Source organism: Microcaecilia unicolor, chromosome 2 (genome assembly GCF_901765095.1).
Source record: "Microcaecilia unicolor chromosome 2, aMicUni1.1, whole genome shotgun sequence".
Classification (NCBI taxonomy): Eukaryota; Metazoa; Chordata; class Amphibia; order Gymnophiona; family Siphonopidae; genus Microcaecilia; species Microcaecilia unicolor.
This window is the reverse complement of record NC_044032.1, coordinates 71507986-71522516: the sequence shown is the minus strand read 5'-3', so window position 1 is coordinate 71522516 and position 14531 is coordinate 71507986. Positions and strand designations below refer to the sequence as shown.

The window sequence follows — 14531 nt, the reverse complement described above, 5'->3', positions numbered from 1 at the left end:
TGTTAAATGCTTACTGTGAATTATTAAGCTGGTTATCCTTTTATTTCTGTACAAAGCCTTGATGTTAATATGAAAGATGGTATATAAATTTCAATAAATAAAAATAAATAAATATAATTTAGGTTATTCTTTCCTATGTGCAACACTTTGCACTTGTGCACATTAAATTTCATCTGGCATTTGGATGCTTAGTCTTCTAGTCTATCAAAGTTCTTCCTGCAATTTCTCGCAACTGCATGCAATCTGCCTTTGAATCATTTTGTTGAATAGTCAAACTTTAGAACAGTGGGGGCAATAAATACAAATAAAAGTAAAACCCAGCACCAACATAACATGCATGTTAAAGCTGTGAACATTGCCCCACGGACCTCAGCAGTGACTAAGTGAATAAGCGAGAGCTATGGAGATTGAGGACCAAAACCCTGAGGCAGGTTCCTAAAACATGGACCGTGTCAGTGTGGGTCCGCTTATACTTCATTAAATTGCAAACAAAACTAAGTAGCATTTTACTAAAAATTACAAAACATTTCTAGAGTTTATTAAAGTTGAAAGACTGATGATGACTGTACTGAGTCACAGGGCAGTGATCCCAGTGTGGAACAAGTCACTGCTGAGGTCTGTTGGGCAACGTCCACAACTTTAACATTCATGTTATGTTGGTGTGGGGTTTGCTACTATTTGAATAATTTTGTGTCACTTCAGATTTGATCGTCTCACTCGTTTCCATTTTCAGATGATTTATAAGAACCCTATGGTACTCCACTATCCACCTTCTTTTTTTTTTTTTTTTAATTTGTACCCCGCGCTTTCCCACTCGTGGCAGGCTCAATCCGGCTTTCATTGAGAGAACTGGTCATTTAACCCTACCCTCTGTTTTCTAACTTTTAACCAGTTCCCAATCCGCAACAGAACTTCACCTCTTATCCATGGCTTTTTAATTTTCTCAGGAGTCTTTCATGAGGGAATTTGTCATGCTTTCTGAAAATCCAGAGCAGTTAAGCAACTGCCTGACCTTTATCTGCATGTTTACTCACACTTTCCAAAATACTTAGCAGATTGGTTAGGCAAGACCTCCCTTGGTTAAATCCATGTTCGCTTTATCCAATTAAACCACGATTATCAGTGTGTTCAGTACTTTTCTTCTTTATAATAGTTTCTACCTTTCTGCCCAGCACTAACATCAGGCTCACCGGATATTCATGAGATTCATTTGCATATACTGCCTCCATTGTATGCAAACCTCACTCATGCATATTCAAAACCTGGCGTTCTGGGTGTGTCCTGAGGACTGGGTTGAGAACCACTGCCTTGGAACCAATTGCAAACTTAAGTATAATAAAATATCCAACAATTTCTGGATGGACGAGTATCCTGACTTTACATGATACATTTCCACATATCTCTTCTGAAGGCAGACTTCCTTACAATACAGGGCCTTGTGAATCAAAATGTGAACATTTTGCTGCAACATGTCAAAATATTAAACATCTGTACTCCTGTGTACAATTGGGCATACAGCACTATAGTAAAACCCTAGGTAACACACACACGTCATGCCAATCTGCATGCTCTTCTATTAAAGTAGTGAGATGCTTACAGCAAGGTGGCAGGAGATATCTGGTAGCATCGACTGAGGGACAAATCCTCGAGATAGATGAGCTGCCGGAAGTCTGAGAAGCACTCCGATGTAAGCATCACACTGTCGCTGCAAGAAATGCAAAATAAGTTTTACTTTGGCATTTATACAGTGCACTAATCCAGGGTGGTCAACAACAAATTACAGACTGGGTGGACTGTACAGGTCTATCTGCGCCATCATCTACTATGTTACATGCAGGTGTAATAGGGTCCCTGTGTTCAAAAAAAGCTGACAGTCTAAAATACTACAATTGAGATGACTAATTTTTTTAACATGACACCTGATTTAAGAAGGCAAGCAGGAGCTTTTTTAGTCAATATTTCATAAGACACAAAGGCATATGTACGTCTCTATAAAATGCTAGATTAAGTGACAGAAATTGTGCCCATCTTGCAGGCACCAGTTATATCTGCACTTGAGCAGGTGTAAATATTTACATGTAGATTACTATATAACAGACAACAAAACAGCATATTGATGTAAGTGGTCTCTGACCAATAGGTTATATACTGAAACTATACAGCTTGGTTTTATAAAGCTCCTGACGCAGCCCTTGAAAGGGCAAAATGTGGCCGTGTCAGGCTTTTAGTTATGTAATTTTAATCCTGTTGTGGTAAATACATTTTGATTTTGGACAATTTTCATCAATCTGCTGTTTTGTTGCCTATCGTGGATCTTGTGAATCACCTGCCTGTGCGTTTTCTTGGACCGTATTTTATAATCTACATGTGAACTTACACACTCTGCCCACACTCCATACAACCTCCGCCCTATTCACATCTACTGGCAAAGTACATGCTAAACTCACCTCATGGTGTGTAAATTTATGCTAGCCACAAATTTTATAAAGGCTACATACATGTGAAAATGACTTTATACAATTTATTCCCAAAATTACTTTCCGCAAGGTCGTAATGATTTCCAGTGGGAGAAGCTAAATTTCAACTCTGGTTTCCAGCCCATTATACCAATCACAAAACCATCCATACAGTCATTAACAGCTGTATGAGACTGGAAGGGGACACACTAAGGATTAACAAAAGGAAATATTTCTTCACAAACTGTGGAAGATGCATGAAACAAGCTCCAAGAGAGAGCAGGGGGAGGGGAGCAGAAAAAACTAACAGTATTCCCGACAAGCACAGGTAATCTTTTGTAGTTAGGATGAAAGGACAGATCCAGAGACCAGATAGCAACTGTGATACTGTACTGGGTAGGGGAAAATGGGCAGACTAGATTAGCCTGGTGATTTTTAAGAAACATGGAAATTCCTGGAAGATAAACAACCCTTCTCCAGGGTTCTTTCGAAGTATCTAAAAAAGCTATAGCACGTCCTGTTCACTGCAAACCACAAAATTTCACTCTGAACAAGAGCAGAGCAGATGTGTATATTAGAAGATTTAAAACATGAATATTGATACCTATTGTCAGAGGCTGCTGCCTGCGCCCCCCCCCCCCCCCCCGAACATCTCTCCATTCACATTCTCTCTTTCTCTCCAAAATCCCTCCTGCGAATCTATCTTCTTTTCTTGTTTTCCAAAAATCAGCAACAGTGATTCCCATTGGCTGCCCTGCTGCTGGCACCGGCCGCTTCTCTCTACTGCAGGCCTGTCTGAGGAAACAGGAAGTTACATCAGAGAGGCAGGCTGAAGTAGACAGAACAGGTCAGTGCCAGGGCAGTCTAAGGGAATCGCTGCCACCGCTGCCTTTTAAAAAACAAAAAAGGTTGATTCGAGGGAAGAGGGTTGAGGAAGGAAAGATGGGGGGAAATGACAGACTGCGGCTGGTATGAGGGGATGGCACTCCACAAAGAGTGCTGCCCAGGCCCCCGCCTCAGTTGGCCTAATAATAGGGCCGCCACTGCCTTCTGCAATATTCCTTTGGAGCACAGAAACTCAAAGGCACAGCAGTACCATCAACTAGAGTGGCCACCGTTAGAGAAAGGATGCTTGGCTCTATAGGTCTTGGTCTAACTCAGCATGGCTCAAGGTAATTCTTGCACATAACTGCCTATTTACCTCCTTTGGGAGTGTCTCTTGGACTTTTCCAGGGTAAAAGGATGCAATAAGGAGACCAGAAAAGCTCTCAACCGGTTGTAGAGACACATCTAACCACTTTGGTTTTCAGGATATTTGTAATTCATATGTATAGGATCATTAGAGGGGCCGTCGGGGTGGCAGCACTCCCTGCTGCTGCTACAAGGAGAGCAAGCAGATACAATTCTAGCGCAGTTGCTCCATTAGAGGTAAACTGTCAGCTGTCAGAAGTACTTTGAAGGGTCAGCAAAGATACTTACCTGTAGCAGGTATTCTCCAAGAACAGCAGGCTTTATATCATCACAAGTGGGTGACGCCGATCCACGTCGCCTGGTCCGGTAATTACCAAAGCTAAATGAGAGCTTTGTGGAGCAAGAGTTGCGCTCCACCTCACATGTGCGTGTGCCTTCCCACCCATCGCATAAACACAGTCTCCTCAGTTTAATACTAAAGCAAAAAATAAAGTAAAAAGAACAAAAGAGACAACTCCAAGGGGAGATGAGAAAGAATGTGAGAATATAAAGCCTGCTGTTCGCAGAGAGTACCTGCTACAGGTAAGCATCCTCGCTTTCTCTGAGGACAAGAAGGCTTACCTATCCTCACAAGTGGGAAATCCCTAGCATCCAGGCTCACCCAAAACAACAAACACTGGTCAACTGGGCCTCGCAATGGCGAGGACATAATACAGATTAACCTGACAAAAGCAAACATCTCATGAAGCGAGCAACTAAAGGCTGTCCAGAGATGGGCTTACCTTCTACATGTTGATGATAAGCACCAATTGCACTAAGATGAACCCTTATGGAGTTGGTCTTGAGACCAGACTCTGACAAGTGTAGAAGATATTCAAGCACGGTCTGTGTAGGGCAAGTAAGGGGATCTAAGGCCTTGCTCTCACACCAGACGGCAAACTTTCTCCATTTAAAAGAGTAAAACCTCTTAGTGGAACCTTTCCTGGAAGACAGTGAGACTTGGGAGACACCCTCTGAAAGACCCAAGGAAGCAAATTCTAGGTTCTCAACATCCAAGCTGTGACAGCCAGAGTCTGGAGGTTGGGATGTAGAAGCAACCTCTCGTTCTATGTGATGAGGGTCAGAAAACACTCCAATCTCCATGGTTCTTTGGAGGATAATTCCAGAAGAAGAGGGAACCATATCTGCTGCGGCCAATATGGCGTGATCAGAATCATGGTCCCACGGTCTTGTTTGAGTTTTAACAAAGTCTTTCTAAAGGTATCTGAGGATACGCATACAGAAGACCTGTCCTCCAATCGAGGAGGAACGCATCTGAAACTAGTCTGCCGTGGGCCTGAAGACTGGAATGGAACTGAGGGACCTTGTGGTTGAGCTGAATGAAAAAAAGATCCACCAAGGGTGTGCCCCACGCTCGGAAGATCTTGTGGGCCAAGCCCATACTGAGAAACCACTCAAGCGGTTGCACTATCCTACTCAGCCTGTCGGCCAGTGTTGTTTGCACCCGCCAGATAAGTGGCTCAAAGGAACATGCCATGTTGGCGGGCCCAATACCACATCTGAATGGCCTCCTGACACAGAGGGCGTTATCCGGTGCCTCCCTGCTTGTTAGTGTAATAAATTGCAACCTGATAGTTTGTTGGAATGAGAAACATTTGATGGGATGGCTGATCTCTGAAAGCCTTTAGAGCGTTCCAGATCGCTCAAAGCTCAAGGAGCTTGATCTGAAGATTCGTTTCCTGGGAGGACCAAGCTCTTTGACTGTGAAGCCCATCTACACGAGCTGCACAGCCCAGGAGAGATGCATCTGTCATCAGCACTTTTTGTGGTTGAGGAATTTGGAATGGAATCCCAGTCATACTGGATCGAATTGTCCATTATTGAAGAGAGCGTAAAAGCTCTGGGGACACTAGAATGATATCTTCTAGACTCCCCATGGCTTGATACCACCGAGAAGCCAAGGTCCATTGAGCTGATCTCATGTGAAGATGCGTCATGAGTGTAACGTATACTGTGGAACTCAGGTGGCCCAAGCAATCTCAACATCTACCGAGCTGTGACCTGCTGAGAAGCACAAGCCCAGGACGCCAGCGAGACAAGATTGTCCACTCTTGTCTTCGGGTACTAGGCTCAAACCCTCTCGGTGGGCAACTTGGAGGTTTGAGATGCCAACTGAGGACGCATCTAAGATGGACTATTTGAAGAACCCACTGGTCGGAGGTTATGAGAGGCCACCTTTGGTGAAAACATTTTAGCCTTCCCCCGATCAGCAAGTCATCCGAAACAGACGCTTGTACTGCGGCTCTGCTCTGCTGGAGCCAGTCAAAATCTCGTCCCTTGCTTTGACTGGGGAGCAGCAGGGGCCTTAGGCCCACACTGTTGACGTGAACCAGCGCGCTGGGAATAGCCTGGGATTGTACCTATGCCTAGAATAGTAGTAGGCACCGATCCTTGGCTTGTCAAAACCCTCCTAGATAAGGAGGTGGATGCAGAAGGAACCCGGAGGGAGAGAGAAGAGATTGTATCAGTATGCTTCTTGATTTGGTCAGTGACCTCCTAAATCTTTTTTCCAAAAAGGTTATCCCCCCCCCCCCCCCCCCCGGAAAGGAGCATCCGCCAAACGCTGCTGAACAGAGTGTTCCAAGTCACAAACACGAAGCCATGAGAGTCTGCGAATTGCTATACTTTGAGCAGAGATCCTGGATGCCACATCAAAAGTGTCATAAGGCCCCTTGGCCAATAACTTTCAACATGCCTTCTGCTGCTTGACCAACTGGTGAAAAGGCTCAGCCTCCTCCAGAGGGAGTGCATTGTAGGATCGTTATCACAGCTAATAAATTATCTGCGTCCAAGATTCCCAAACAAAACTATCTGCACACAGACTGCTCAGCACTCGGTCTAGGGGGTGGGAACCTTGGATTAGAGCCTATACAGTTCTTCTGAGAGAAAGGAATGCGACTAGAAAAGCAAGCTGAATATATATATATTAGATTTATTATGGTATATCAGGTAAGAAAATATAGGTAATGTATACAAAATAGAACTCTGCAAAGCTTTGGCTGAATACAAAATCACTGGCTGATAAAAATTACACTCATACGTCACACTACTAAACACAAATTCTTACTGGTTACCAGATAAAATTACACCACTGATCAGTCACACTATGTTACGAGGTAGTACAGTTATTAGCAGCTTCTCCTGATCACAAATATGATGGCACCAGCCTTCTGCTCAGGTAAATACCACTAACTAGCCCCCTAGTAGGAAATTAATCACCGTGTTTCTCACCAGGCTGACCTCAGGGTCGTCTTCCGGGAATGCACAGGATACTCCTCAGACTCAAGCTGGATTCACAGCGAGTCTCAGTCACAGCTGGGGTGCTGGTTGAGGCTCAGGTTGCAAAATGCTGGGGTCAATGCAGGAGCAGGATTCTTGGCTGCTCAGAGACGAGCACCTCAGCATCTCCTGTATGGATGGAGAGCGATCCTTCCAGAACAGACACTTGTGGGGTGCCAAATCCCTCGACGCCCTGCAGCTCCCAGCACCACGTGTCGAGGGTGACTGATGACGACGTTTCTTGGCCTTCGCCCGAAGCGTGTCACAAAGGCTCCTCGGTGCTGAGGACGTTGAATCTTCACGTCACCTCAGGGCTGGGTTCGACGATGGACGGTCCCAGGGGGCCTGCACAGCAGGAGGCCTTGAGACAGGTGAAGACCCACTCAACAACCTCACTGCTTAAGGGTCTCAAAGTTGCTATGCTTACAGACGCTCCCAATGCCGGTGCGATGCTTGACATTGATGCCGATGTCGAGGAACCGGATTTGGCTCCAAAAATTCTCTTGTTGATCCTCTTGGGAAACCTGGGTCCTCTTGTTCACGTGAAGACAACGAACACAGTTAGCAGGGCTATGGTTGGGCCCCAGACACTGCAGACACCAAGAGTGGGTGTCTTTTCTCGAGATCGTCCGATTGCACCGTGTACAGTGCTTAAAGCCACTGGGAGTCTTCGTGGTCATGGACGGAGAAACCTTGTCGGCTAAATTTAACGACTCGATGGTGCCTAAAAAAGGGGCAAGGCACAGAAAAAAAAGGAAGGGAAGAACCATAACCGAAGTCAGGGCCTAAAAACAGCCTGATGACAATGGAAAAATAAGAAAAAACTTAAACCCGACCAAAATAAAACTAAGGAAAATAAAGGACGGGTTAAAAAATGCCCAAATAAAGGAGCCACAAGAAATACCAAGTAAAATTAGTCAAAAGGCACTTAAAAGCTCTCAAGAACCGGGCGAGTAAGGAGGACAAAAAAAAAAAAAAAAAAAAAAAAGTGCACCTTCACTTCATGCAGAAAAAAAAAAAAAAAAAAAAAGAGAACAGAGGAGACCGTATTCACACAACAGGTGGGAAGGCGCTCCACAAAGCTCTATTTTTAGCTTTTGGAAAAATGCCGGACCAAAAAAAAACACAGATCGGCGTCACACACTTGTGAGAAGATTGAAGCCTGTTTGTCCTCAGGAAAATTTTTGTGTAGGGCAAGTAAGAGGATCTAGGGCTTTTCCCTCACACCATTTAAAAGAATAACATCTCTTAGTGGAATCTTTCCTGGAAGCAAGTAAGATTCTGGAGACAACCTCAGGCAGATTCAAGGAGTGAAATTCTATGCTCTCAACATCTAGGCTGTGAGGGCCAAGAACTGGAGGTTAGGGTGCAGAAAGGACCTCTCTTTCTGCGTGATGAGGGTCAGAAAACACTCTGATCTTCACAGACCTTCAAAGGACAACTCCAGAAGAAGAGGGAACCAGATCTGTCTTGGCCAGAATAAAGCTATTAGGATTATCGTTCCTTGATCTTGCTCGAGTTTCAGCAAGGTCTTCTCTATGAGATGTATGGCAGAATACGCATACAGAAGATCCTTTCCCCAATGGAGGAGAAAGGCATCCAACACCAATCTGCTGTGTGACCTGAGCCTGGAACAAAACTGAAGAACTTTGTTGTTGTGATTAGTGGCAAAATGATTCACCGAGCAGGTGCCCCACTCTTGGATGATCTTATGGGCTATGCCCGTGTTGAGAGACCACTCATGGAGTTGCATTACCCTGCTTTGTCCACCAGACTGTTCTCCTTGCCAGCCAGGTACATGGCCCGCAGAATCATACAATGAAGGATGGCCCACTGCCACATCCCTATCACTTCCTGACACAAAGGGTAGGATCCTATACCCTCTGCTTGTTCATATAGTATATCGAAACCTGGGTGCTAGTTTAAATGGGAACAATTTGGTTCAGCAGCCGATGTTTACAGAGTTCCAATGGACCCCTAGCTCCAGGACATTGATGTGAAGAACTGTCTCCTGAGTAGACCTTGTCCCTTGGGTGTGAAGCCCATCTACATGAGCTCCCCATCAGAAGTTGGATGCATCACCTTTTGAGGAGGTATAATTGGAATGGAAGTCCAGTGATCAAATTCAGGCAAATTGTCCACTAGAGAGTGAACTAGCTCTGGAGGGACTTGGATGACATCTGCAAGGTTCTCCATAGTGGGAGACTGCTGGGAAGCCAGAGTCCATTGGGCCGCTCTCAAATGGAGGCAAGCCATGGGAGCGAAGTGCACTCTGGATGCCATGTGGACCGAGCTGTGACCTGCTTTGTGCTGCGGACTTGCGAGGTAAGCATCACCAAGGCAGCCACTCTCGCTTGCAGTAGGAAAGCCCGAGTTTGAACTGTATCGAGCTGGGCTCCTATGAATTCCAATTTCTGGACAGGTTGCAGGTGGGACGGGGCAGTTCATAACAAATCTTAGTAGCTCTAGCACCCAAATAGTCATTTGTACAGACATCTGTGCCCCTTGAGACATACTCTTGATCAGCCAATCGTCCTGAAACAGAACAGACTCCCAGTCTGCATAGCAATGCTGCGACAACCACAAGGCACTTGGCAAAAACTCTGGGAGCCGACGCAAGGCCAAGAGGTACAATGAGGTACTGGTAATGATGTTTCCCTACTTCAAATCTGAGATACCTCCTGTGATTGGGAAGCATCAAAATGTGGGTATAGGCATCCTGTAAGTCCAGAGAGCATAGCCAATTTTGTTCCTGAATTGGGGGGGGGGGGGGGGGGGGGGGGGGGGGAGGAAGGATAATCAGGGAAATCATCCTGAACTTTTCTTTGACCAGATGATATCCCCCCATCTTTTGGAGCACAAAGAAGTGCTGCTTGTGCTGCGAACAACGATGGTATCGGTAGACAATTTGGTGATCTCTGTCACCAATGCAGAGCGTAACCATGGCAGACTATTTGAAGAGCCCACCAGTCAGAGATTACAAAGGGCCACCTTTGATGTAAAAAATTCAGCTTCACTCCCACCGTCTGGGATGGTTACTTGGACTGTAGCTATGTTCTCCTGGAGCCAGTCAAAAGCTCATCCCCTGCTTTGACTGGGGAGCCAGATGGGACTTCTGGGTCCTAGGCTGACGTGGACGGGACTGTTGGGGCTGGGGACTGCTGGGATGAGTGGGAAGTTGGTGGATATCTATGCCTTTACGAATAGTATGGTCTGCACCTCGACACGCTCAGGAACCTCCTAGGAGGAGAATGCAGCTGGAGGCTGCTGAGGAAGGACTGAATAGCATCAATATGCGTCTTAATGAGGTCAGTGACCTACTCTACCTTGTCCCCCAAAAGACTGTCTCTTCAGAAGGGAACATCCACTAACCTCTCTTGAACCGCTGGTTCCAAATCAGAAACACATAACCATGAGAGTCTACGCATTTGCACACTCATGGCAGAGTCTGGACACAATGTCAAAAGTATCATAGGTACCCCTGGCTAGAAACATCCTGCATTCCAGTTGCTTTTTGGCCAACAGATGAAGCTCTGTAGCCTGCTCCTGAAAGAAAGAGTTCACAAGACTAAATGGACCGGGAGCCAGAGACTTTAGATGCTTGTATAGAGCTGGTAGGTCTGGATGCAGGCAATAAGCATTGAGGCCTGATAACGTTTTTCTCCTAAACGAGTCAAGTGTCTGAGCCTCCCTACCTGGGGGCACTGATAGAACTCCTGGAGCTTCTGGCCTGTTTGACAACGGATTAGACCATGTATGGTTCGGATCAGAATCCTCTAAGTACTCGGGATAGTCCAAGTGAGTCGGGGCCTGCCTTCCAACTCCAGGGAAGCTTCCTCTCCTGATGTCGAGGGTGGGGCTAAATGGGTCAACACTGACACCAGACAAGGTACCGATGTCAAAGACTGCTCCACAGGCAAAGATTGTGCCTCAAGAAGGAGCTGAGGCTGAGCTGCAGCTGGCAGAAGAGCCCTCAATGCCTCAGCGGAGTGCAGCTGGAACATCTGCACCAGCTCCTCCCCGAGCATGGCCCGGTATCATTCATTGAGAGAAGGCATCAGCAAAGGCTGGGAAGTCAGGTCAGAGATAGCCTGGAGAGGAGTGGCCTAATGGTTAGTGCAGCGGGTTGCTGATCTGGATTCAATTCCTGCTGCAGCCTGATGGTCAGCAGTGGGTTGAGATCCTGGGGAACCAGGTTCAATTCCCTCTGCAGCTCCATGTGACCCTGAGCAAGTCACTTAACCCTCTGTTGCCCCAGGTACAACAGTAATACAGTGTACTACTTAGACTGTGAGCTCAATAGGGACAGACCCAATAACTGTAAAATGAAACTGTAAGCTGCTTAGGTTTAAGCGATAAATAAATACTCAAATGAATGAGTCAGTGTTGTACCAGAAGTGGAAGCCTGACTGCCCGTAGACTGGTGCACTGCCACCTCCACTAAAGAGGGGGAGCGATCCTCCTGGTGGCCAGCAACTCCAATACCCTGGAGCTCTCGGCAGTGTGCTTCAATGAGGACAGATGCTTCTTAGGCTTCCCTTGACACACAGCATTGGAATCCTTTGGTGCCACAGAGGGCGACATTGAGCCCGTATGCATCCTCTGTGTCAGGTCTGATGGTGACTGGTCTAGGGGCCTTCCATCTGTGCCCGATGTCAAGGAAGGTGGAGACCTCCTCGATGTAGTCTGGGCAGCTACTGAGTTTATTGGACTGGCCTTCGAGGACCCAAAACGTTTTTCTGCTGGAACCGACGCACCCTCTGTAATCTCAGCTGCATTTGTAAACAGAGAGAACAAGAATCAAGCTGGTGGTCAGCCCCAGGCACCTGATTATGTTGGGTGCAACCTTTGAAGCCACTGGCGATCTTCTTAGACTCTTAAAAAGAATCACAGCCAAATTCAATTCCTCAATTTTGAAGATCAGAAAAAAAAAAAGAAAGAGTGTGAGACCAAAATGGAGGCTGGTGCTCAGACCTAAGTAGGCCTAACAAGCTGCAAAAAAATAAAGAAGACTTCAACGGCCGAAAAAACTAAGAAAATAATTAGGGAGGTAAAATAAAGGAAAAACTGATGAAAACAACTCAAAATAAGCGCTAAACCCACAGGCAAGGCACTAAAAAGTCAACAGAACTAGGTGCTGAAGGGAGAAGTCTACAGACTTAAATGTTACCTCCTTTGTGACTTTGCTAGAATGCATCATGAATGTCTACAATCAGGATTTTCTCCAAGTGCTGGTTGCATAGGACCCCCGAGGATGGCTCCACAGCTGAAACACAGTCCGTGTTGGGTCATGTGTACCAATGCATCATGATTTAACACTGAATAAAACCTTTAAACATTTTTGGTTGTCTTGCAACTTGGTTCCTTTGGGATCTTCCACCGTTCTCTGTTTGTCTGGTTTCCCTTGTGAAAGAATCGGTCTTTCTTTAGCTCTGTTGCTCCAGTAAACATTTACTTCATGCATGACACCAAAATGCTTACCTTAAATCTAAAGAGATGAGGATAGAGCATCTTCCCACCAGTATTCTGACATCTAGAAAAACAGAACATGTTAGTCAGCCTTCAGCTCATTTCTGAGCTCATTTGACAGTGCAAGCTCCTGAATCTTAGCAACAGCTCATATTCAAGTTTGGGTCGTTCACAGTATTCACCCTGATTCATAAACGATGACCTAGACCCAAAGAAAACACATTCACCCATCCTTCACTTCCAGGAAAAATTTCTGCGCTTTAAAATAGGGTGTTCATTTCACAACACCTCACCAAACAAGAGAAGTGAGACAAACAAAATGGCTTTTTAAAATCCCTCTTGGCAGGGCTGGCCCACTGGGCCTCCAGTTTGATTCACAGATTAGGTTTTCTGCACTGAATTGTATTATAGAAATAAGTAGTAGTTGTTGTTGTGGATGCTACTGTGGCAGTGGTCACTGATAAGTAAATCACCCATTGGCTAGACTTAGAATTCAAATATAGGGCTCTGGAAGGAGCTCTGATTCACGGCCCCCAGCCTACGATTGTTTCTGCAATGACTACATATAAAACAATGGAAGTAGTCTACTAAAATAAGGTAAGAATCCCCAGGTATTTATGAAGAAAGGGACAAGCTTAAGCTCAATTAAGAAAAAACTAATTTATGTGGTTGGGATCAGCGACCCATTCTTTTAGACTTCATTGGTTTATAATAGGCGCAGATCATTTTTTGTTTGAAGATTCTGCTAGGATTTTAGGAGTCATGGTTGATATTAGGATCAGTATATCATCACAGATAGCCCAGGTGGTAAAGACATCTTTTAAAAACAAATTGTCTTATAAATAAGCATTTTCAGCTTTTCACATTTAGGCTTTTTGTTCAGGCTTTGATTTTATCCCAACTCGATTACTGCAATATAGTCTTTTCAGGTTGTACCAGGACTTCTTTGCGTCATCTGCAATTGCTACAGAACATGGCAATTCGATTGATATTCTCTATGGGTAGATATGATTCTTTACCTCTCTATATGGCAAATTTCCACTGGCTTCCCGTTGAAGCCCGTGTTCTTTTCAAATTGGGCACTATGGCTTTTCAAATATTATACGGAACTTCTCCATTGTATTTGGTGGATGCAGTCAACCTAAAACCGTATCAGAAATCAGGTCGGCTGCGCAAAAAATAAGTTATCCTTCAGTATGGAATAATAAATCTACCAAATTTTTAACTGCTTCTATTTCTTATCAAATGTTGGTGCTGTGGAACTCTTTGCCGGTTGATATAAGATTAATGAGAGAGTACCTAATCTTTAAGAATTTGCTTAAGACCGTCTTACGTAAGAAATAGCCGATGCCTAATTTTAAGAGATTTGAGTGATTATTGTAATTAGGTATTTTCCTTGTACTTTTTATTAGTATGTATATGTATCTGAACAATTGGTTCATATTCTTTTTTAATTATTGCTACCCACACTGAACTATGTGATATTTGTGATTTATAAGTTTTATATAATAATTATTATTTTGTATACTGACATGCCTGACCCATCTTTATTGTTACTAGATAATTATGAAAGACTATTTACCTGATATCTGTAGGTTTTGCCTGTAGCCACTCAGATTTAAATGCGTAGTGCTGGCAGGGATGTGGTATACCGAAGCTTTAACATGATCTGCTGTGAAGTCACACCAGGACAAGTTCAGTTCCTTCAATCTAAGGTGTAAAAAAGCAATACACATTAGAAAAGAAATGAGAATATACAAACAAAAGCATAAGTTGGCATGTGAAGCAAACCTGCAGGAACTGCTTTCTCACAGACTGTATGTCTCGAGGTAAATTGGACATGGCCATGAAGATAAAATCCCCCACTGCTGCTCCTTGTGATCTTGGGCAAGTCACTTAACCCTCTATTGCCTCAGATACAAAATTAGATTGTGAGCCCTCCAGGGACAGAGATATACCCAGTGTACCTGAATGCAGCTCACCTTGACCTACTACTGAAAAGGTGTGAGCAAAATCCAAATAAATAGGTAGCCAATCTGGTTTCTAATTTGTGTGAACCCCAAACCACATCAGATT

At 44.7% G+C, this 14531-nt stretch overlaps 1 protein-coding gene across 1 annotated transcript in view; it reads right to left on the bottom strand.

The window, feature by feature from the left end:
* Positions 1-14531, bottom strand: part of SKP2 (S-phase kinase associated protein 2) — a 69711-nt gene that overhangs the window by 11447 nt on the left and 43733 nt on the right. The window contains exons 7-9 of the mRNA XM_030193039.1: positions 14038-14165; positions 12468-12519; positions 1598-1705 (exon numbers count right to left, since the gene is read on the bottom strand). Of these exons, the coding sequence (XP_030048899.1) occupies positions 1598-1705; positions 12468-12519; positions 14038-14165 (288 nt within the window). The remainder of the gene's footprint in view (positions 1-1597; positions 1706-12467; positions 12520-14037; positions 14166-14531) is intronic.